Source organism: Panthera pardus, unplaced genomic scaffold, assembly GCF_024362965.1.
Source record: "Panthera pardus isolate Hobbes unplaced genomic scaffold, ASM2436296v1 HiC_scaffold_3, whole genome shotgun sequence".
NCBI lineage: Eukaryota > Metazoa > Chordata > Mammalia > Carnivora > Felidae > Panthera > Panthera pardus.
In genome coordinates this window covers 15,140,312-15,163,853 of record NW_026526876.1, presented here as the reverse complement: position 1 = coordinate 15,163,853, position 23,542 = coordinate 15,140,312, and the positions used below count along the sequence as shown (strand labels likewise).

Below are 23,542 nucleotides of genomic sequence, written 5' to 3'. Positions count from 1 at the left end.
TCCCCTTAATTTCGCCCTCTCTCACACTGCCTCTCCCACCTTTAAAGACACCAGATCATGCTTTGGGAGAAAAAAATCCAGCTGGCGAAAGAGATGCGCGCATCGGTGGATTCCGAGACGGGCCAGACGGAGATCCGAGCCATGAAGGCGGAGATCCACAGGATGAAGGTGGGTGGGAGGAGGGTGGTGTCAGTGGGGGGGGGGAGTGCTGGTGGGCCTGGCCTCACTGGGGGAGGGCCCCACGGGAACCGCACGGGCCACCCTGGCCCGCGGCACGGACGTCACCCCTCCGCTCCAAGCACAGGCACCACCAGCTGCTTCCTTGCCGACCTCCTGTCCACGGTCTGTCCTCTTCCGTCCTTCCTGCACGGAGATAATCGGACGCCACCAGACACACGCAGCCGTGTGCGCGGTGTTTTCACGAGGCGCTTGGATCCTGACCCCGGGGGCAGCTGGCGCACTCTGGCGTTCCTGCGTGCCGGTGGCGTGGCGACCCCCGAATCTCGTGACCCGTTTATTGAGCAGAAGGTGCCTCGCTCAGTCAAAAGTGCTCCGAGACTGCACCCGTCTCCTCCCTCGGAGCCTCCCTCGTTCTCCACCGTCATCTTGAGCCAGATTTCACGACCTCACGAAAGGCTGGTAATTAGATCCCAGGCTATCACTGAGCCTGAAGAGACTGGAAGAGTAGGCAATAAAAACAAACACTCATCACTGCCACAGCCCGGCTTTTAATCAGGACCCCTCTGGCTGTGCCGTTCAGGGGAATTCTGATCAAATGCGTGAGCTCCCGATAAGTTTGTAAAACCCTCCACTTAATTGACTGTTCAGACCACACAAGCCACATACGCTGTGGCTGCAGCAGGTCGAACCCCCGCCAAGCGCTCGCACACGGGCACACAGGGACCGCCTTCTCCCTGCCTGCTTACTGGCTGCTGCTTTTTGTCCCTGAACAAAACTAGGATCCGTACGTCCAGCTCAGCAATTTATTTATTTATTTATTTATTTATATTTATTTATTTTTTTTTTTTAATTTTTTTTTTCAACGTTTTTTATTTATTTTTGGGACAGAGAGAGACAGAGCATGAACGGGGGAGGGGCAGAGAGAGAGGGAGACACAGAATCGGAAACAGGCTCCAGGCTCCGAGCCATCAGCCCAGAGCCTGACGCGGGGCTCGAACTCACGGACCGTGAGATCGTGACCTGGTTGAAGTCGGACGCTTAACCGACTGCGCCACCCAGGCGCCCCTATATTTATTTTTAAATACTACGGACAGGGGTGCCCGGGCGACTCAGTCGGTTGAGCGCCCGACTCTTGATTTCGGCTCAGGTCGCGATCCCAGGGTCGTGGGATCGAGCCCTGTGTCGGGCTCTGCGCTGAGGGTGGAGGCTGCTTAAGGTTCTCTCTCTCCCTCCGCCCCCTCCCCCCGCACATGCAGGCACTCTAAAATAAGTAATGATAATAATAACGATAATAATAGTAATATGGACATTAACCCAGTCTTTAGCGGTTACAGAATGTTCTACGGTTGTATCCTAACTCCTTGGAACATTCCCGGGTTGATGAGTTCAGACTATGCCCAGTCCCCCATGGTGCCTCGTCACCATGAACAACGTTCCAACAGTATCCTTTCTCACTGGGGTGTGCTTGTTTTCTGTAGACTAGATGCCCAGAGCGGGATTACAGGGTGAAAGACTGTCTCCGTGCTTGACTAGACCCCCCCTGCCACGGGCCACTTTTCCAAAAGGCACTTTGCGAACGACCACGTCCGTACGGCCTTGGCCCACAAGCCTTGATTCGTAAACTGCGGTTTTTAAGTGAGCTCGCCCTTTGTGGCACACCGTCCTGTGAGTTGTGACAAAAACATGGTGTCACGTAACCACCACCGCTTTGTGACACACAACACTGCCGTAGCCCTCAAGTTCCCTCGCGGCCCCTGGGCTGAGCTTCCCGCGCCCCCCCGTCCCTGAAGTTCCCAGAGCGTCACATAAGCGGATCCTGTGGCGTGAAGCATTTTCAGTGTGGCTTTGCTCACCTGTCGTCACATCTTTGAGACTCATCATGGTGGCGAGGACGCAGTCTGTTCTCTACGCCTGGTTCTGGTGGCCCATCTAAGAAATCGTTGCCCGGCCCACGAAGATTCTTCTAGAAGCTTCATATTTTCACATTTTCCATTATGATCCATGATCTACTTTGGTTGGGTTTTTTTTTTTTTTTTCCCCATGCCCTAGTTTGAGTTAATTTTTGTATATGGTGTGAGTCGTGGTTTGAGGCTAACTCCCCTACCTTGGGATGTCCCATCGTGTCGGCCCCGGGTATTGTAAGGACTGTCCTTATTGAAGTCAGCTGACCGTGTTGGGTGGGTCTATTTCTGGATTTCTGGGCACTCTGCTGTGTCCGCCTGACCGCGTGCCTGCCCTGCCCACCCCCCACATGGTCTACACCACTGCAGCTCACCGTTTACGTGAGCTTGTTTTGTTTACACGGCGTCTTTTCCCTCTCCATAAAAATTGAAGAATCGGCATGTGGATCTCCACAAAAGCGCCTTCGGGGACCGTGCTCAGGCCACCCTGAGCCCGTAGGCTGGTTTAGACCGTCCAGCATCTCTCCATGGCTGGTTTTCAGCCCGTGAACACGGCGCGCCCCCTTGGCGTATTTCCGTCTTGTCTGACTTGTGGCCAGCATCCGGTCCTCGCCTGTTGGTTAGGTTTCTACCTGAGTATTTCCAGTTTTCTGGTGCTAAAGTCACTGGTACTTTTCCACTTTTTCAATTTCAAGTTGCTCACTGCTTACAGAAATGCGACGTTTATTTACTGCCTTTGTTTCTGTGATTTTGCTAAACTCGCTGTTTGTTAGGGTTTTTTTTTAAATGTTTTATTTATATATTTTTGAGACAGAGAGAGACAGAGCATTGGCAGGGGAGGGGAAGAAAGAGAGGGAGACACAGAATCCGAAGCAGGCTCCAGGCTCAGAGCTGTCAGCACAGAGCCTGACGCGGGGCTCGAACTCACGGAGTGTGAGATCATGACCTGAGCCAAAGTTGGACGATTAACCAACTGAGCCACCCAGGCGCCCCCGTTTATCTTTTTCTATTTTGAACCCACTTTTCTGAAGCAGAACTTACCCACAATCAGATGTACTTATTTTAAATGTCTAGTTGGACGGGTTTAGCACGGGCCCACATCGACACCCCCACACCCGAGACAGAACACTCCCGCCGCTCGAGAAAACCCTGTGTGGCCCCTACGGTCAGCCTCCTCGACAACCGGGGCCCCAGCCCTGGTCCCACAGACCCTTCACCTCACCATCTTACAAAACCACGAGTAAGAAATCAACCTACCGTCCCTGTGCTGCTCCAGAATCCCAGCCAGGCTGCGAGCCGTGTCCTCTGTCTGCCAACCCCCCTTGGCCTCTGACCCTTTCTAGTTTCCTGTTGCCCGTGCATTCTTTGCGTGGACCTGAAAATCGTTCTGACCAGCTGGCGATGCCCCCCGATCCCTGTGTCCCCGGGCGCATCCCCCTCGTCCCCGTGCCGGTCCGGGGGTCCGTGGAGCCGCGCTGACCGTGCCTCAGTCTCCCTCACCGCCCCTCTGCCCTGTGTGCCCAGGTCAGGCACGGGCAGCTGCTGAAGCAGCAGGAGAAGATGATCCACGACATGGAGCTGGCCATCGCCCGCAGAGAGACCATCTCCACCCAGGCCGAGGGGCAGCGCAAGACGGACAAGAAGCTGCTCACCCGGACGGACTTCCACCGCAAGCAGACAGAGCTGCGACGCACGATCAGGGACGTTCACAAGGTAGGGGAGCCGTGGTAGGTGAAGGCTCACGGGACACGGAACCTGACCTCAAAGCCCCACCGGCGTCCGGCCAAGCTCTTGCACGCGGGGCTCGGGCACGTTGCCTGACAGCTCTGTGCCTCGGCTTCCTCACCTGTGAAATGGGCACTCGTCTGGTGGAGTCGTCCAGAGGATCCCATGGAGGGTGCTGGAATAGCCCCCGTAGGTGTAAATCCTGCATAAGGACAGAGCAGCCCAAAATGAAAGGCTTGACCCAACTGCTCATTTGGGAGTTACTGGAGGCGGCAGAGTGGCCTTTTCTTGGTCCTTCTTGGCCGGTCCTCTCTGCCATGCTGGTCATTCGTGAGGTCCGTCCCTCTCCATCCCTGGGGCTCCCACACCTGCCCAGAACCCGCCCCCCGCCACGCCCGACTCCTCAGCCCCAGCAACAGGTGCGCTGTACCCAAGTCCTCCTGCCGCACAGCATGCCCAGCAAGGCCTCTGGCGTTTGTGCCCAGAATGGCCCTTTTTCCTCCCTGCCGGCGCATCCCAGATTCTCCCCTGTCCCCGGCTAGACCCTGAGAGTCACCTGGTCACCTCTACTTTATTCATGCACCGGACCCCACCAGCTGCTTCCTCTGGGAACCACCTCCAGCCGCCCGACCTCACAGGAATGGAGCCAGACCTCCCCCACTCCCACTCCCAGCCCCCCACCCTGCGAGGCCTTAGCTCCCGCCCAGGCATCTGATCCCAGCCTTGGCATGCAGCTGCTCAGCTGCCCCTGGGCCCTGGCAGATGGACCTCCTGCAAGAGAGGGGCCCCAGAACTGCTCAGGCCCCCATGTCTCTGCCCAAGCCATGCCTGCCTCTGGGGAGCAGTCTGCAGTGTGGGCTTACCCTCGCCCCGGCGTCTCACTGGGACTCGCCCCTCCGGGTCCTGGTTCCCGAGGGGCAGGGACTCTCTCCATCCTCATGGGAACCCTCCCCAGAGTATATCCTTCTAGCCTGACTCTGTCCATTAAATAACCCCGTCCCGGCACGGTCCCGTGTGTCTCCCAGGCCACCGAGGAGTGCACCAAAGCCATCTCGGAACTGGAAGAAACGCAAAAGCACATGAGCAACTCCCTCCTGGAGAAGCAAGAGGAGCTGTCAAAGATGCAGTCCAGGACCAACGAGCTCGAGGCCAACCTGGGCCAGCTCCTGGCCCTCAAGCAACAGGTAGGCACGTCCCCCGAGCCAGCAGGGCCACAAGAACCCGGGCGTGGAGTCTGCCCCTCGCAGCAGCCACTCTGCCTCCTCGGGCGCGCCTCCTCCCGACCCGCTTCGCCCAGGGATCACAGCGCTGCCAGCCGCCTTGGGATTCCTCGCTCATCTCGTCTTCTCTAACCATCTAATGACACCGCACATCCGTTGTGGGCCAGGCGCTGTCCTGGGTGCTAAGGCTACAGACCAGACCAGGACAGAGAATGATCCCTGCCCTCCTGACCGTCACATTTGAGGGGCAGAGGAACAGATGGTAAACACAATGAATGAGAGTTAGGTGGTGGTAAATACTCTGGGGATAAAGCAGAGAAGGGGCCTCAGGGTTGGATGGGGGGGTCTGAGAAAACATTGGAGTCCAGACTTGAAGGGGGTGAGGGGGTGAGCTGCCGGCTGGGTAACGCAGGGCAGGAGACCACTCTAGGGGCAGCCAGAGAAGAGTGAGTGGGTGATCATGGCTTTGGGCTCTTCTCGGGGAGGCGGGAAGACAGGGGAGGGCTGGGGGCTGAGGAGTGGCTCGGGTCTTAGAGGACCGCTCTGGCTCTGACGTTGGGTGTGTGGGATGGAAGGGTGGAGGGTAGACACCGGAGGCTGTTTGAGATGCCACATGGACCAGGGCAGTAGCCGTGAGGCTAGTGAGAAGCTGTCGGATTCTGCGTACAATTTCAGCCGCCCCCGTGGGCTTTCCTGCCAGATCGGATGCGGTGTGAGCAGAAGAGAGGGGCCAGCTGAGTCTGCCGGGTCCAAGCCTGATCAGCCCAGACAGGGGAGGTAGCGAAAAGTGTCCGCTCTGGGGGCGGGCACCTGGCAGCGTTAAAGGTCTCTCAGACGACGGGCGAAGGAAAAGGGTCTGAAAAGCGCACATCTGCCTCTTCTCCACGGTTTGGAGAATCTCTCTCCTTCACCCTTCTCCACCTGGCATCTCCTCGAGTCCTGACTTTGTGTGGGGGCAAGCCGGTGTCCTATTTTCAACCCGCCTAACCTGATGCGGGGTCTCTTGTCCCACCCAAGAACCTCTCGGAGCTGGTGGCCCTGCAGACGCGCCTCAAGCACCTCCAGGCGGTGAAGGATGGCAGGTACGTGTTCCTGTTCCGCTCCAAGCAGTCGCTGCTGGCCGAGCACAAGCGCTTGGACAACCGTCTGGCCGTCATCAGCACCATCCTCCACCACGTGAAGGACGAGTACCCCCAGTTCCAGGAGGCCCTGCTCAAGGTCAGCCAGATGATCGCCAGCAAGCTCGAGCCATCTGGGTCCTCCTAGAGAGCAGCCGGGACCTCCCCCCAGCCTGCTCCCATGGAAGACACCAGAATTTTGTGTATGATCAGGGACTTAGAACGTTCGTGTCACCGAAAGCCACGTCCACCCTCAGAGAGGTCCTTTAAGACGAATAGGCAGGCCAGCATGGCGTGATTCTTTCAGCCACCAGCAATTTCCACTAAGGCCACCCCCACCCCCCACCCCCACTCCCGCTACGTTTCCGGTGGCATTTCAGAGGTGGGGTGTCTCCCACCCCGCGCTGGACTCGAGGTCCAAGCGGCGCCCGGGTTCGGGGAGGCTCCCGCCTCCGCCCTTGACAGGCCTGCTCACCGTCATGGTCCAGGGCGCGGGGTGCAGCGGGGGCGCCCCACGGAGAGCGCGGGTGGGACGGGCGCCCCCAGGACGCACCTGCCCTGCGCCTCCCCAGCGGCCCCCGCCCTCAAAGGGCCTACGAAACAATTTCGCTTTCCAACTTTTCAGCGAAAAATAAAACTTTTTCTGAATATGGGGGAAAGGCCTATTTCTCCGGGAGCGCGTCGGAAACCGGCCCCGCCGGGCCCCCCACGGCGCCCTGTCACGTTGCGCAACAGCCGCTTTTATGGGCGCGATGACGCTTTCCCTTCCAGAACGGCTTCAGTTAACGGGCGACCCCGGGGGCCGCTCCCCTCTGTCCCCCGCAGGCGCGTCTCGCCAGGTGAGCGCCCCTCCCCTGCCCTCCTCCCTCCTCCCCCCTCCCCCGCTGCGGGCCCGGCGGACGGCGCGGGCCGGGATCCGGACGCCCCGCCACCAGGGGGCGCGCGGCCGGAGACGCGCACCCTCGCCCAGGGCGCCTGCGCGGGCGGCCTGTCACGTGGCCCACCCCGCCCCCTCTGACGCGTGCCTGCGGGCGCCGGACCCCGGGTGGCCGCTGCGGGCTGGGCGCGCGTGCGCGGAGGTGAGCCGGGGTCGGGGGTGGGCCCCGTCGGGCGCGCGTGCGCGGAGGTGAGCGGGCCGGGGGCCGCAGGGGTCCCGGCGAGGGGCGGGGCGGGGGCGTCCGGCGGCTGCCCCCGAGACGAGAGACCCGGGGTTCCCGGCAGCCGTGACGCCCCAAGGGGGAGGGACCGATCGCTCGGCGGATTGAACCTCTCTGGTTCGCGGCTGGACAAGTGGAGCGTGTCGTGCGCGGGTCCGCGGGCGGCGGTGTCGACAGGGACCCCGGGGACTCCACGGTCTCATCCGCGCCCTCGGTGCTGGGCGAGGGGAGCCGTCTTGTCCCGTTGTGGGGAGGAAACCGAGGCACAGGGTGGGGACCCATGCCTCGCGCGTCAGGGCGGAGCTGGACTGCCACCCAGGCCTGGGGAGCAGCGGCTCCGATCCACTTCCCTGAAAGCGAGATCACAGGGTCTCCCGGCCAGCAGCGCACTTGACCTCCCTGACCTTCAGTGTTTCCCCATTTGCCTAAACTGTCAGGCCCTCCGGCCGACTGCTCTTGTCAGTGGAGTGGAAACAGCGCGCGCGGCCGGGGGCGGGCCCCTCTGTGTCCCGGGCCCCCGCGCTTCTGAACTCAGGGTGGGGAGGTCCGTGGGCCCGGCCCGGCAGCTCCGGTCCCTACATCACCGTGATCACGAGGTGTCATGTGTTCCTGGATGGGCAGGTGCAGCCGGGACGCCGTACAATAAAAAAATAAGAATTTAGCTTTTGTCCCCGGTCCGTGGCACACAGACCCTGGGAATCTTGGCAGGGGCGGTGTGTTTTCTGTGCTAATAAAGTGACTGGTGGCTGGGGCCTCTGGACAGCTTCGGGGTCGGGCCTGGTCCCCAGAAGCACCCAGGCTGGGAACTCCCAGCCCCACCTCCCCTCCCCCAGCCCCCAGGAGCACTGAGGGGCTGGTGATTGACAATCGCCAAGGGCCAAGGATTTGAGTAATCGGTTCTCTGTAATGAAACCAAAACTCGGGGTTGAGAGAGCCTCTGAGCCGGTGAACACACTTTGGTGCTGGAGGGCGGGGACGCCCCATCCCGCGTCCTCTGGCTGCGTCCTCTGGCTGCATCCTTTATAATAAACGGGCCGCGGTAAGCCAAGCTCTTCCCTAAGTGCTGTGAGTGGTTCTAGCCAATTCCCCACCGGAGGTGGGGGAGGGGGGAACCCTTGAGTCGATGGCTAGTTATTTAGACTTGGGGCTTGCGACTGGGGTCAGAAGGGGGACGGGCCTCCCGGGCTGAGGCCTTACCTGTGGGGTCCGCGCTGGCTCTAGGAATTCAGGCCAGAATCGGAACGAATCCTGGGAGACCCAGCTGGTGTCGAGGATTGGTTGGCGTGAGAACCCCCCCCCCCCCCCGCACACATTTGCTTCAAAGGTGCCGTGAATTAAAGCCGTGGCCCACTGTGGCCGGAATGTCCCAGGGGACCTGTCTGTGGCTGTGACAGGCTCAGACTCCCCGGTGCGCGACGTGACTCCTTCCCAACCCTTGCGTGTTCCTGGCGGCCCGAGGGTGCGTGCATCTCACGAGCCTCCGCCACACGGAGCTGGCATGCGTGGCCCCATCTGCTGCGTGGCCCCATCTGCTCCGCGGCCCCCCTGCTTTCCGGCCCACAGCACGAGGGCAGGCTGCTCAGGGACACCCCTGCTGGCCAGCTTCGGCTCAGGTCCCCCACCCGCAACCCCAGCCCCTTGGCCTTGTGGAACCTTCCCTAGCCTGCACGGCAGTCCGGGATGCATGGACCCTCGGCCCCTCCCCGGGCCTGACTCCCAAGAGGTCAGACTGGGTGCGGGGTGACCCTCCGGGCCGCCCCTGGCAGCCTCCCCAGTTTCTCTCAGACAGAAAGGACGCCCCTCGTGAAATCCTTGCACGTTCAGTCCCACGCTGATGTCTCACTCCTCGGAGGAGCCGGCCAACAACGTTCCTTGTGAGATATTTAGAACGTACACATAAGCCGAGCGCAGGTAGCGACAGTCCTATCCCCAGAGGAGCCAGATGCTCCCCATGTAACTGCAGGGGCGGGGAGGGCGCCGCCACCTGCCAAGGCCTGGGGCCAGCCCTTGAGTGTCGCCCTCAGCTGCAGTGCCCGAGACCGCTTACCGGGCTGGAGCCGCCTCCCGGTCGGCAGAGGAGGGACAGAGAGACGGTGGCGGGTCCCCCTGAGGACGCGTCCACTTCTAGCGCATCTGCCAGAACTTAGCAGCTCGGACACAGTCCAGTCCGTGCACAAGCAGAGTTTACTCTCTGCGCCGCGTTGTAACTTCTTGTTCCGTTTGTCAGTTTACCGCCCAGGTCTTTGTGTGTCATTAAGCCTTTTTTTTTCAATGTTTATTTATTTATTTTGAGAGAGAGAGAGAGAGACTGAGCAGGGGAGGGGCAGAGAAAGAGGGAGTGAGAGAATCCCAAGCACGTTCCAGGCTCTCAGCAGGGCTCGAGCCTGACGCAGGGCTCGAACTCATGAACCGTGAGATCATGACGTGCGGCAAAACAGCGCAACCCACTGAGCCACCCAAGTGCCCCTCGTTAAACCGTTTTTTCGTACATCTTCAGTGCGTTTCACGGTACAGGGTATTCTGCAATCCCCTCTTCGGGGCTTTTCTCTGCTTTTCCAGTTCCCTCCCTTGCCGTCTTTCCAAACACTGCCAGGAGCTTGTCTACCCTCGCCCGCCCCGCTTTCTCCGCACACCTCACCCTGTGCGCTGCTGGGCCAGCCGCGGGTCCACGTCTGGAAATTGGCGTGAATCCCCTGAGGCCCCCTCCCTCCGCCTTCCCTGCTGAGCCCGGCCCTTCTCTCAGCAGGGCCTCCAGGACCCAACCCGCTGCCTGCAGGTGCCACCGACCATGGACGCGAGGTGGCCGCTGTGCTGCCGCCCCCTGCTGGGGGCCTACATCCTCGTGTCCCTGGCCACCGCTGCCCTCCTGGGGCACGTCCTGCTCCATGATTTCTTGCTGGTCCCCCAAGAGCAGCGTGGCTTCTCCCAAGTAGCTGAGGGGCTTTATCGAGCTCGCCAGCAGGGAGCCGGCCACCCAGGCCCCCAGGCCCCCCCAGGCCACCACGGCAGTCCCAGAGCAGCTCCCACGCGGTGCGACGTGCCCCCCAACAGCCGCTTCGACTGCGCCCCGGACAAGGCCATCACCCAGGAGCAGTGTGAGGCCCGGGGCTGCTGCTACGTGCCTGCCGGGCAGTGGCCTCGGGTCCCCCGCATGGGACAGCCCTGGTGCTTCTTCCCACCCAGCTACCCGAGTTACAAGCTGCACAACCTGACCACCACGGAGACAGGCTACACGGCCACCCTGACCCGCGCCACCCCAACCTTCTTCCCCAAGGACATCTTGACCTTACGCCTGGACGTGCTGCTGGAGACTGAGAGTCGACTCCACTTCACGGTGGGCGGGGCCCCACGGGGCAGAGAAAACGTGGGTGGGCATCGGGTGAAGATGAATGGGTCTGCCGGGCGTGTGTTTAGGGGGCAGATGCGTTTTGTGCCTTCACGGGGAGTCCCGGCGTGAGCAGACAGTGCCTACACTCAGGGAGCAGCGGCCACTAAGACAGCAATTGGAAGGTTCTAGAACATGCTCTAGAGGGCAGGGCTCAGGGCACAGTGGAGGGAAGGTGGGTCTCCCCCAGGAAGTGACATCCCACCTGGGACCTGAAGTCCTGCAAGGGTCCGCAAGGGGAAAGGTGGAGAGGGAAGAAGGGGAATGTTCCGGGCAGTGGGCGGTGGGATCTGATGATCGTCTGCCCCCTGAGGGCAGGACCTTTTGTCTGATTTATTCCCTGCTGACTCCCAGTGCCTGGAACAGTGTCTGGCACATAGCAGGTGCCCAGCAGAAACCTGAGGACTGAATGGACACGTGGAGGCCAAGCTGAGACAGCCTGTAACACACAATTCATAATTAGCAAAGTGATTTATAACAGCCAACATCTACCCAGTGATTACTACTGTGCGCCGAACAGAGTGGAGCTGGGCGCCCTCAATTCTATTCTCACCCACCCCGTGACGGGCGTGTGGGGTGCCAGCTTCAGCAAATAAAAATACAGGATGCCAGGAAATCTGAATTCCAGAAAACCGAGCAATGAGTTTATTTTTTCAGTGTGTGTCTCATGCACTATCTGAGACGTACTAAAAAAAACCTTCAGACTGACTGCGCGTTCTGTGTTTTGCCTGGCGACCCACGTGAGGCGTTCCCCGGGTTCTGTAGATGACCAAACTGCCCACGCTCACCTGCTGTGCACGGCCACACTGGGCCTGGCATTGGGTCCCCGCTCTCCTGGAGGGTGAGGAAGGTGGGGAAGGTGTGCAGGGGAGGCCCCCGGCCCGCAGAGGGCCTCACGGCACGCCATCTGACTTCTAGATCAAAGATCCCGCCAACAGGCGCTACGAGGTGCCCTTGGAGACCCCGCGTGTCCGCAGCCAGGCCTCATCCACACTTTACAGCGTGGACCTCCAGGAGGAGCCCTTCGGGGTGGTCGTGCGCCGGAAGCTGGACGGCCGGGTGCTGTGAGTGCGGTCTCCGTGCCCCCAGGGAGTGCCAGCCGGGGGCGGTCTCCTCCAGGGGGCATCTGGCAGGGACTCCACCATATACAGCGATCCTGCCCAAATGTCACAAGTGCAGAGGCTGGGGCGCCTGGGTGGCGCAGTCGGTTAAGCGTCCGACTTCAGCCAGGTCACGATCTCGCGGTCCGTGAGTTCGAGCCCCGCGTCGGGCTCTGGGCTGATGGCTCGGAGCCTGGAGCCTGTTTCCGATTCTGTGTCTCCCTCTCTCTCTGCCCCTCCCCCGTTCATGCTCTGTCTCTCTCTGTCCCAAAAATAAAACAAACAAACAAACAAACAAAAAAAACAAGTGCAGAGGCTGAGAAAGCTCGGTGGGTCGGGTGTGAAATGACACCTCTCCCCCCGGGGAGCATCTCCTCGGACCCGCTTTGTTTACGTTATGTTATTTACGATCAGATGCTGTGTATCACTCACGGCAGGGCAGGCGCAGTAACCGTGAACCCCGCCAATCCCAGCAACACAGAAGTAGGTGCCGTTACGGCCCCCGCTTTACGGATGGGGAAACTGAGGCACAGGGAGGTGAGGTGGCTTGCTGGCAGGCGACGGAGCCAGGGCCCCAGCTTCCGTGCTGTTTCCAGTCCCTCCGGGGCTCGTGTCCCCCCGAGATCTTAGGTTTGTCCGAGTTGTTGCTGTGGTCTGTCCGCCACGGAGCCGTTCCCGTTCCAGAAGCTCACTCCTGGGCTTCCAGCTCCCACAGTGGTTCCAACCCACAGCAGATGCTCTCAGGCTGTGTCGGGAGAATCAGGGCATCTGGTTGGTCGTGCCCTTGCCCCTGGGAGACGCGTCACCTCCGCCGCCCCCATCGTGACCGGGGATTGGACGCACCCAGGCATCTCAGAATCCACTTTCAGACTCCGGTGCCACCGCGGTGACTCCCAGAGCCCGACACCTCCCCTCGCACAGTGGACCCGCACAGCCACGGGGCCGGGGCAGCAGACCTGCCCACGCCCCCCGTCTGCCCTGACGGATTTAAGCAGGCACACTTTCACGTGACCGCCACGTAAATATGTGCCCAGAGCGGACAAGCCTCCCCTTTGTCACTGAACTCAGTTACGGGCTCGGGGATGAGGTAACTTGGACCTACCTTGGTCTTAAGGGAACTCTGAAATACAGTTTTTTTCTTCTTTTTTTTTTTTTTTTTTGCCCACTCTTGGCTGTGCATTATCGACCTGCTCCCAGGGCTGACACAGTGGGAAGAAGCAGTGAATGAGTGCAAGTACAATGTCAGGAATAACAGAGCTAAGAAGGTTCTAGAGATGAGCTGTGCAGATGCAGAGGAGAGGGTTGGCTCTGTCGGGGGGAGCTACAGAAGGCCTCTCTAGGAAGCTGACCTTTGAGCAGAGATCTGAGAGAAGTTTTCTAAAGCCTGTAATCAGAGTTTGGTCTTGAAAACACACACACACACACACACACTCGTAAGTCTTGCCCAGGGGCAGGCAGGGTGCAGTGGGAGATCTTCCCAGGAAATCAGCGATAGTACGTATTCTGGGCCCTGTCTGTGGTTCTTGCCTTGCCCTTGACCCTATGCAACCTCAGGGCACCCTGGCCACCCCTGGGTGGACGGACAGCTCCATGGGCTCTGGAGCTGGGCTGGGCTGGGCAGGCCTTGGCCAGAGTCTGGGAGCAGCATGGCCCTTGCAGAAAGAGCTCGGGGCAAGTCCTAGCGCTAGCCAAGTTCGAGCCGCTCCTGTCCAGCACCTGCTTGCGGCCAGGCCTTATGGGGCACTCCACTTCTGGATGCCCGCCTGGGGGCAGTGTGGACACAGCCAGGTAGCTGGGTGTGCTGGATGTGCTCTGCGAGCTCTCCACACCTGGTCAGGTCCCCAGGGTCGCCGGGCCTCGCATGGCCACGTCTGCCCCGGGTCAGTGCGTCACCGAGGTGACCGGGCCACTCTGGCCCTCCTCGGGGGGATACCAGGGCCCAGGGGTCTCTCTGGGAGGGCCCACCTGGGGTTCATCTGGCTGTCTGGGCATTTCCTGGCAGGCTGAACACGACGGTGGCCCCCCTGTTCTTTGCTGACCAGTTTCTGCAGCTGTCTACCTCTCTGCCGTCCCAGCACATCACGGGCCTGGCCGAGCATCTCGGCTCCCTGATGCTTAGCACCAACTGGACCAAGATCACCCTGTGGAACCGGGACATCGCCCCCGAGGTACAAGGGGCAGTGAAGACAGGGGGAGCGGGGCAGCCATGTGGGTGAGGCTGCTAAAGTGTGTGTCCACGTGCCCAGCCCAACGTGAACCTGTACGGGTCCCACCCCTTCTACCTGGTGCTGGAGGACGGCGGCCTGGCTCACGGGGTCTTCCTGCTGAACAGCAATGCCATGGGTAAGCGGGTGGGCGGCCACCCCCAGCCGGCATCCTGTCCCCGTGTCCCACGGCCAGTCGTCCTTCGGAGCTCCCAGGCCAGGGGCTGCCCCGGGTGTGGCCGCGTCCCCTTCCTCCACGGAGGGACCTGCCCGACAGGTTGGAGGTAGAGGACTGGGGCCATGGGGGGGTTGGGGCTTGTGCGTCCCCCCAAGAAGTGACTCCAGTGGGCTGTGGCCTCTGCCAGCTCTGCCCTGAGGTGCCCCCAAGGTGGATTCTGAAGCCCCTGATCTGAGCGGAGGCCAGAGAGGCGAGTCCTGGGGTCTGGCGGCTCAGCATTTCCCTCCCCAGACACCAAGCAGGCTGTAGACTGGCGGCGTGGGGGCAGTATGGGGCGCAGGGATCTGTCCCTGAGCCCCAGGGCTGCCTCCCCCAGATGTGGTCCTGCAGCCGAGCCCGGCCCTCAGCTGGCGGTCCACGGGTGGGATCCTGGACATGTACATCTTCCTGGGCCCTGAGCCCAAGAGCGTGGTGCGGCAGTACCTGGAAGTCGTGGGTAGGCTGGTCCCCCAGCCCTGCGCTGCCCCCTCGTCTCCCCCACCCCTCCTTCCCCCCTCCCCCGCCCCTCCCGCCCCCTTCCCCTCCCCCTGCCCACGCGCTCACAGAGCTGCCCTGCCCGCAGGCTCCCCGTTCATGCCGCCCTACTGGGGCCTGGGGCTCCACCTCTGCCGCTGGGGCTACACCTCCACGGCCGTCACCCGCCAGGTGGTGGAGAACATGACCAGGGCCGACTTCCCCCTGGTGAGCGCTGGGCGGCCCGGGGCGGGTGTGCGTGTGGGGGCTGGGCCAGGACTCCGTCCCTGTGCTGTGGCCACAGGACGCTCAGTGGAATGACCTGGATTACATGGACGCGAGGAGAGACTTCACTTTCAACAAGGACGGCTTCGGGGACTTCCCAGCCATGGTGCAGGAGCTCCACCGGAGCGGCCGGCACTACGTGATGATCGTAGTGAGTCCCCCGCCGTCCCCGTCCCCTGCCGCGCGAGCTGTTAGGGAAGGGAGGCCCTGTGCCTCCTCCCCCAGACGGCGGCTTCCTCGTGGTGCCTGCGGGGCTCTGAGGGTCCTTGCTATCGACCGGGATATCGACCTGGGCTCTGCTGTCCTGTGACGTCCAGCTTAAGGCCTCCTGGAAGCATCGTGTGCCGCTTAGGGTCCTTTTGGTTGCAGGTTACGTGAGCGGCTTAAAGCAAGGGGTGGGGGGTGCCCTCGGCTGACGCCCCCCGGGACTGGAAAGGCCGGGGCGGGCTTGGACGCCCCAGAAACCAGAGCCACAGAGGCTCCGAGGGTCTCCCGGCCCCGTCTCCACTTAAGTCAGTTCTGCGTCACAGGATGGAGGGCAGGGCTCTGAGTGGCCCAGCACAAGGACACCCTCCCTGGGCCGGTGCAGCCAGGGGAGCGGGGGGCAGTGCCCAGCCATGTGGCCAGAGGACATGGGGAGGGGGCGCCGAGGCTGAGTGGTTGCCATAGTGGACACGCCACAGGGGAGGAAACCTGTCTGCTGAGAGGTTAAGAACCGTGCTGATGTCGGCAGTTTCCATGACCTCGGCCCCTCGGAGGGCAGCCAGCATCCGCGGCCACTCAGAGCCCGGAGGGCAGAGGCAGGCCTTCTACTCAGGAAATCGGTGTTCGTGGTAGAACACTGGGGAGACTCTCGAACTTGTGAAGCAGAGCTCAGGCCCGCATCCAGGTGTGCCCACCCCCGGCACGTGAGCTTGTGCACACAGGGTGTGCTGAACACACACACGCGAGGCCCTCTCCGGCCTCTGTCCTCCGTCAACACTGCCTGGAGAGCGTTCTCCCGTCTTCCCAGCAGTGGGTGCCTGGCTTTGGAGCACTCCTTCTCCTCCTGACGGGGTCCCCCCACTCCCTCCAGGATCCTGCCATCAGCAGCTCCAGCCCTCCTGGCAGCTACCGACCTTATGACGAGGGTCTGCGGAGGAAGGTTTTCATCACCAATGACACTGGGCAGCCACTGATCGGGAAGGTAGGGTGGGGGCCTGGGCGCGCGGTGGGGGGAGGGGGGGAGAGGGCAGAAAACGGGAGTCCCCAGCTGGTGGGGACAGGCAGGCGTTCAGGAAGAGGACGGGATTTAAGAAATCATCATGTTGTCCGATGGGACAGAGCGTGTGGGGGTCACGGCTGGAGGTGACGGTGGCCCCTGACAAGGGATGCCGCCTCGAATCCTTCCACTGGGCGCGTGGAAGGGCCCAGCCCGGGCACGGGCGCCCTCCTTGTCCTCCGGCCCCCGAGGGCTTCCCAGGCCCTCCCACGGGGCGCCCGGCACAGTCCCAAACTGCCGGTTCCAGGGTGTGCCCAGAACCAACAGGAAGGGGGTCCCAGCTGCGGGGAGGCCGGGGAGGCTCCCAGGAGTGCAGTCATTTGAGACTCGGTTCTGGGGCCTGTGTCTGAAAGGGAGGTCTCAGTAGAGTCCCACGGCCCCTACCACCGATGACCCTCCCCCCCCCCGTAGCCCTTCACACCCAGGCAGGTGAGCGAGGCTGGAGCTCTGGGGGGCCCGGTCTCCCCTCTGGCCTTTCCTCCAGGTGTGGCCCGGATTGACCGCCTTCCCCGACTTCACCAGCCCCGAGGCCCTTGACTGGTGGCAGGACATGGTGGCCGAGTTCCACGCCCAGGTGCCTTTCGACGGCATGTGGATCGTAAGTGTCCCGTGGGCTGTGGGACCGGCCCAGCCTCTGCCCGGGGCAGGGCGCCCACCTCCGGGGCCTGTCTTGCAGGATATGAACGAGCCATCCAACTTCGTCAAGGGCTCTGTGGACGGCTGCCCCGACAGTGACCTGGAGAACCCGCCCTACGTGCCAGGCGAGCTCCCCCTCCTGCCAGCCCTCACCCGCCGGCCCCCTGGCCCCAGCTGCCTGAGGCTCAGATCGGGGCTTTTGCTTCTCTGGTTTGGGAGACTCAGAGCTGTCCTTTCTGAGGAGCCGATGGGCACGGCCACCCGGGAAAGGGGAGGGCAAGACCAGGAGGAAGGTCAGGCTGGGGAGACATGAGCCAGGCAGCGTGGACCAGCACGCCCGCCACTGAGGCGTGGCCCTCCGGAGGGAAGGCATTGCGGGCTTAGGGATGGGAACAGGGAAGGGCTTGAAACGGGTCAAGAGCAGGCGGGGGGTGACGTCTGCGGTCTGCCGGCCTCTGTGTCCACCTCGTCCCCACCTGTGGAACAGAGGAGACGATACAGGGACACGCCCCGAGTTCCGAGGGCGCTCCGGGCTGGGGGTGGGGGGCGCCGGCCGGCCACGCACGGGAGCGGCCTCCTCCTCTTCCAGGGGTGGTTGGCGGGACCCTGCGGGCAGCCACCATCTGTGCCTCCAGCCACCAGTTCCTCTCCACGCATTACAACCTGCACAACCTGTACGGCCTGACAGAAGCCCTCGCCTCCCACAGGTGAGGGGCCCGCTCGGCGCTGTGCGGGGCGGGGGCGTCAGAGGGAGGGCCGGCGGTGACCGCGCGCAGACTCCCAGGGGGAGCCGGGAGGGACGGCCGTCCTCCTCCCTGTGTCGCGGCTCATCATCCAGGGTGGTCTGGTGGCTCGGACAGAGCCTCCCCTCCCTCCTCCTGGCCTCGGCCCTCGGGGCTGCTTGCTCTCGGCCCTGCCGCCCTGCTGCCCCTCCGGGCGCCAGGCCACTGCTCTGTCTCCCTGCCCCGCCCAGGGCCCTGGTCAAGGCTCGGGGGACGCGCCCCTTCGTGATCTCCCGCTCGACCTTCGCGGGCCACGGCCAATACGCCGGCCACTGGACAGGGGACGTGTGGAGCAGCTGGGAGCAGCTGTCGTACTCTGTGCCAGGTGAGAGCGCCTGTCAGGAGGGCGGCTCGGAGAGGGGGGCCGTGGGCCCAGACCGGAGCGCCCGGCTCGGCTCAGCTCAGGGAGATGCCACTGCCACGCCACGGGGCCCCGCCACTGACTCACACGGGGCCCCTGTGCACCTGCGCGGGTCGGCTCACCTGTGGCGCCACACTGGTGGGCGGCGATGGGCTTTCTAGAAGTCCCCGATTTGCCCCAGCCGCTGCCTGCAAAGCAGTCAGATCCCGTCCTCTCGTGGTGTCCCTTCCGGCGACCGCATCCTGTCTGAGCCCAGCCTGCAGGCGCCGTCCACCCCCCACCCCCACCCCCACCCCTCTGCAGAGAGGCACTTCGACTTGAGTTGTCAAGAGCTCTGATGCTGTGATGCGCGTTAGGCAGACAGGGCTCGGGAGCTCTGGGGAAGGGGCTGGGGTGGCCTCGCAGGGTCACCACGTGGGCAGCTGAGGGGAGCCTCCGCCTTCAGCCTGCAAGCCTCCTGATAGCACTTTCGGCAGTGGCAGGACCACGCGCAGACCCTCGGGCCGTGGGGAAGAGCTGGTGGGCGAGCTCTGGGGCAGGAGTCCATTCCTCCTTCCGGAAGCCGCTCTGCCACAGGTGCCACGGGCTCTGACCTCGCCCTAGGGCAGGTGCGCCCGCCAGCACTGCAGGCCTATCTCTGAAGCCCCCTCGAGCGGCAGGTCCCTGGGCGACCCTTGGTGCGCGCCGATCATGACCGGCAGAGGTCATGCGGGCCCCTGACCCGCTGCAGCCCAGACAGGTGTCCCCCACGGCCTCGGGCCGGGTCCGGTCCTGCCCATCGGCTCCTGGCCGCCCAGGAGACACTGAGGAGAGGGACGGCCCGGCGCAGCCTGGCCCTGCTGAACAGTGGTGGGGCGGGCCCTGGCCGACGTGGCCTGGAACCCACCCGACCCTTCAGCAGCCGTGGGGGCTCACCGTGCCCGCCGGAGCACAGCACCCCACGCTGGCGCGGAAGGCAGCGGTCCTGGAGGCTAGCGGTCTGAAGGACGGTGTCGGAGGGGCCGTGCTTGGAGCCCCGGGGCGACTCCTTCCCGCCTCCCCCAGTTTCTGGGGGTTGCCCGCTGTCCTCGTGTCCTTGGCTCGGGGCTGCGTCACTGGTCTCTGCCCGTGTGTTCGCTCGGCCGTCCCCTCCGTGTGTGTCGTCAGTCTGGGTTTTCCTCTTACGTGGTCACCAGGCCTACTGGATCAGGACCCGCTCTGTGACCTCACCTTAACCGTGTCTGCAGACACTCTCTCTTTTTTTTTTTTAATGTTTATTTTTGAGAGAGACAGAGCATGAGTCGGGGAGGGGCAGAGAGAGAGGGAGACACAGAATCCAAAGCAGGCTCAAGGCTCCTAGCTGTCAGCACAGAGCCCGACGCGGGGCTTGAACTCACGACCCATGAGATCATGACCTGAGCCAAAGTCGGACGCTTAACCGACAGAAGGTGCCCCTGCAGAGACCCTTTCCAAATAAGGTCACATCACAAGTACAAAGGGTTAGGACTCCCACATACTTTTTAGGGGGCGGGGGGGGGGGCACAATTCAACCCTGAGAGCTGCTTTGCTTGGCTGACCCAGGTGTCAGGAAGCAGTCAGTCCGCAAGGCAGGCTCTTGGGACCCCCAGTGGGAGACACCAGGGCCAGCGCGGTACTGACCGCCGGGCCGGGGCCGGTGGCTACAACGTCTGCTCCCCAGAGGGGCGGGCGGTCCGCGGCCCAGGTGGGCCTACTCCGGCAGCCTGAGCCCCAGCCCGACCCCGCCCTCCCAGAAATCCTGCTCTTCAACCTGCTGGGGGTGCCGCTGGTCGGGGCCGATGTGTGCGGCTTCCTGGGCAACACGTCGGAGGAGCTGTGTGTCCGCTGGACCCAGCTGGGGGCCTTCTACCCGTTCATGCGGAACCACAACGACCTCCACAGCCTGGTAGGGGCGCGGGCCGGGTGGGCGGGGGTCTGCCCCCGGGGTCCCGCTGTGGACGCGGCCGCACCGGCAGTGAGAGCGGAGCCGGTCTCCCGCCGCGGTGGGGAGGACGGCGGTGACCTCGCGGTGCTCCCGCGGCCCCTCTGCAGCCTCAGGAGCCGTACAGGTTCAGCGAGACGGCGCAGGGAGCCATGAGGAAGGCCCTCGCCCTGCGCTACAGGCTGCTGCCCCACCTGTACACGCTGTTCCACCGGGCCCACGTGGGGGGCGAGACCGTGGCCCGGCCCCTCTTCCTGGAGTGAGTGCCCGCGTCGGGGAGCGAGGGCCCAGGGGCAGCCCCGTCCTGCCGCAGGGGGTGTCCCGGGGCCTCCCTGCTGGGGTGGGAGGGGGGCCCTGTGCATGCCGCTCCCTCCCCCCATGAGAGTGCAGCTCAGGGCTGGGGGCCTTCCGGGCAGAACCCCCAGTCCAGACCAGGCCAACCGGGAGGTAACGAGGTACAAAACCATCCCGATCGAATGAAGGAGACCCAACTGACATCCCCCAAGTGGGACTCAGATACGTAAAAAGGTGGCGTGCAGTTGATTAAATGCCACCTGTAATCAGTCAGTGCACTAAACGAGTCCCAGGTGGTAAAAATCTGTTCCTTGTTGGCAAAAATCATCTTCTCCCCCTCTGGCTACAAGCGTAAATTTCGGATGGATTACAGGCTTAAGTGTCGAAAACGAAGCTATAGAAAGTTCCACAGGAAAACAGGTGCTCTGGCAGGAGAGGGCTCTGAAAGCCTCAAAGGCAAAAGGCAAGGGGGAGAGGGTTTAACAGAGGGAACAGAGGCAACGCTCCCGTGGACAGAAACAGAGAACGTCACACAAGATGCCAATCTTCTCACGTAAAGAAAAGAAAAAAAAAAAAAGTTTGCCGGAAAGGCCAGCAGGGGACAGGGTTACTCACTCCCCTCACCGCCCCCCTCCCACCCCCTGCCAAGCTCGGGCGGCGGGAACCGGCTCCCGGGGCTTCCGCGAGCCCCCTTGAGCACGCCGACCTCAGAGGTCACCAGGCCCACGAGCCCACCCCTCCCGTGCGAAGGTTCCCCGAGGACCCCCGCACCTGGGCCGTGGACCGCCAGCTCCTGTGGGGAGCAGCTCTGCTCATCACCCCGGTGCTCGAGGCCGGGAAGGTTGAAGTGACCGGTTACTTCCCCGCTGGCACATGGTACGACCTGCAGACGGTGAGTCCTGCGGGCCCTCGAGGGGTCCCTCCCCCCTGCCACGTGTGGGCCACGTGGGGAAGGGAGCTCGCTTGTGGCCCTTGCGTGGATCTTCCCACGCGGTCCTTGCAGTGACCCATTTTCCAGATGAGGAAACTGAGGCCCAAGTGGGTAGCTCCCCAGGACTCCAATTCTCCCGAAGTCCTGCTGCGCCCCAAGCCCTGGGTCAGGGCCTCTGTCCCAACGACCTGTCTGGGCTGGGCCTGCGGGGCCCCGCACGGAGCCTGAGGCTCCCACTCCTGGTGACGTGACGCCGCCCTCCAGGTGCCAGCAGAGGCCCTCGGCAGCCTCCCGCCTCCACCTCCCGCACCCGTCACGCCTGCCATCCACAGCAGGGGACAGTGGGTGACACTGCCGGCCCCACTGGACACCATCAATCTCCACCTCCGGGCCGGGCACATCATCCCCCTGCAGGTACCCGGGCCAGCCACCTGAGCCTGTCTGTCCAGTGGAGGGTCCATCCCCAAAGCCCCGGGCAGAGACGACGGCGTGTGAGGGTTGAGGATGCACAGGTCCGCGGCCGTGCCAGGCGGAGGGGCACCTGCTCCGTTGGCTCTTTTTAGGAAACGGTCTGCAAACGTGCGTGGGCCTCTCACGTCCTCCAGGGTGTCTGCCTCGGCCGGAGTGCTCGCCACGGGTGTCCGAGCCCCTCGGCCGTGGCCTGTCCTCCGGGTCCCGGCCTCCTGCAGCACGGAGCCGTCCCAGCCCAGTGTCCCTCCTGTCCCCGCTCTGGAGGCCTCCGCCAGGCTTGAGATGGTGACAGGTGCCACCCGCTTTTCCAGGGCCTTGGCCTCACAACCACGGAGTCCCGAAAGCAGCCCATGGCCCTGGTCGCAGCCCTGACCATGAACGGGGAGGCCCGAGGAGAGCTGTTCTGGGACGACGGGGAGAGCCTGGAGACGTTCGAGCGTGGGGCCTACACACAGGTCGTCTTCCTTGCCAAGAATGTGAGTGTCGGGACCCGCCCGGGCCGGGGGGTCCCCGGGGCCCCCTGTCCCTGTCCCAGCTAAGTGAAGCGAGCAGGGCCCGGGCGCTGGCCGCCCTGACCGCGGTCCCCATGCACCTGCCGGCATCTGGGTGTGCGCGGGGCCCATCCCACAGATCTTTCCGGGCCCTCTGCTGACCATTTCCACCTCTCCCCTTGGCCAGAACACCGTTGTGAATGAGCTGGTGCACGTGACCAGTGAGGGGGCCAGCCTGCAACTGAGGAAGGCCACCGTCCTGGGGGTGGCCACAGCCCCCAAGCAGGTCCTCTCCAATGGCGTTCCTGTCTCCAACTTCACCTACAGCCCTGACACGAAGGCAAGAGCCCCGCAGATGGGGCCAGAGGGCTTGTCCCCAAGGATGGCAGGGGCGGGGGGAGGTACCAAGGACCCTGGGGACCCGGTGCCGGCCGGCCGGGCCGTACGAGGGCAAAAGGACCTTGGTCCCCAGGGAAGGACAGGCCCCCTTGCAGCTTGGGCCTTTCCTCTGCCTGTGTCCACACCGATGGTGACTCATGGGCCATGCTGAAAGCACTCAGCCAGTGAGGAACAGAGCCAGAAGCCTCCAGGGGCTGGGGCAGACCCCGAGGGCACCACCCGCCCAGGCCCAGGCTCCTGTCTGCCGAGCACTCGGGCCTCACCTCTGTCGACAACGGTTTGGTGGTCACGTTTTCTTTTTTCTCTTTTTGCAGACCCTGGACATCCCTGTCTCACTGACGATGGGAGAACAGTTTGTCATCAGCTGGTCTTAACCAGGGGCCGGTGGAGCGTTGATCCTTTACAGGAAAAGACGGGACTTCGCAGCGACCCCAGCACCCGTGCTCTTAGTCAAGATGTGGGGGGCGGGGCTCAGGGTCGGAAGCAGTTGGCCCACGTCTCATGGCGGACGTCCCTCCAATGCCCAGATCTGCCTGTGTCTACCTCCCGGGCCCCAGGGCTCTGGGCCAGCAGCACGCCTGTTTGCCTTGTGTTTGCAATGCTCTCCTGGAACGTTTACCTCCCCGCAGCCTGTCACCGGAACGTGTATGATGTCATTCACCGCCTGCCCGGGACGGCAGAAGTGTGCTCGGGGTGAGGACGCTGTCCCTGCACCCCGAGGTCACGCCAGATGAAAGGACAGAGCTGCGTGGCCACTGTGGACTGCCGTCTGGGCAACCGTGCCCCGGCAGCCAGTGGGGCTGCCCGCCGGCAGGAGGGCGGCCACGGGGCCTCCAGAAGATTCGCAAGACCGGGGGAAACCCTCACTCCAAAGTGCAATTGTGTTTAATAAAAGGGGCATTGCAATCAAGCTTCTGCTGGTCCTTCTGGGGTTCAGGGAGGGGAGGATGTGTCCCAGGGCTGCGCCACTCCATCCTTGAGGGCCCCCTGGCGCTCCCGGGTGGGGCGGGC

General features: G+C 63.0%; 2 protein-coding genes across 6 annotated transcripts in view; both read left to right on the top strand.

Annotated features, from left to right (window-relative positions):
• Positions 1 to 6,796, top strand: part of CCDC40 (coiled-coil domain containing 40) — a 42,348-nt gene extending 35,552 nt beyond the window's left edge. Inside the window, 4 exon segments of the mRNA XM_019466003.2 lie at positions 48 to 168; positions 3,606 to 3,794; positions 4,832 to 4,990; positions 6,044 to 6,796. Coding sequence (XP_019321548.2) covers positions 48 to 168; positions 3,606 to 3,794; positions 4,832 to 4,990; positions 6,044 to 6,292 — 718 coding nt within the window. The 3' untranslated portion in view covers positions 6,293 to 6,796.
• A 327-nt stretch (positions 6,797 to 7,123) lies between these two features.
• Positions 7,124 to 23,441, top strand: GAA (alpha glucosidase). Of its 5 annotated transcripts, none has more exons than XM_053892571.1 (20): positions 7,124 to 7,223; positions 10,045 to 10,635; positions 11,605 to 11,750; positions 13,789 to 13,954; positions 14,033 to 14,129; positions 14,545 to 14,664; positions 14,791 to 14,909; positions 14,986 to 15,117; positions 16,042 to 16,152; positions 16,712 to 16,825; positions 16,904 to 16,988; positions 17,453 to 17,570; positions 17,837 to 17,970; positions 19,758 to 19,909; positions 20,056 to 20,204; positions 20,990 to 21,131; positions 21,435 to 21,584; positions 21,953 to 22,117; positions 22,320 to 22,472; positions 22,846 to 23,441. In XM_053892571.1, exons 2-20 carry the CDS (start codon positions 10,090 to 10,092, stop codon positions 22,903 to 22,905), a joined length of 2,859 nt encoding a protein of 952 aa, XP_053748546.1. In that variant the 5' UTR covers positions 7,124 to 7,223; positions 10,045 to 10,089; the 3' UTR covers positions 22,906 to 23,441. The 5 variants fall into 5 exon arrangements, with proteins under 5 accessions (XP_053748546.1, XP_053748544.1, XP_053748545.1 ...); XM_053892569.1 differs by having other exon boundaries at positions 7,139 to 7,223; positions 10,048 to 10,635; XM_053892570.1 differs by having other exon boundaries at positions 7,223 to 7,270; positions 10,048 to 10,635.
• Positions 23,442 to 23,542: the final 101 nt, after the last annotated feature.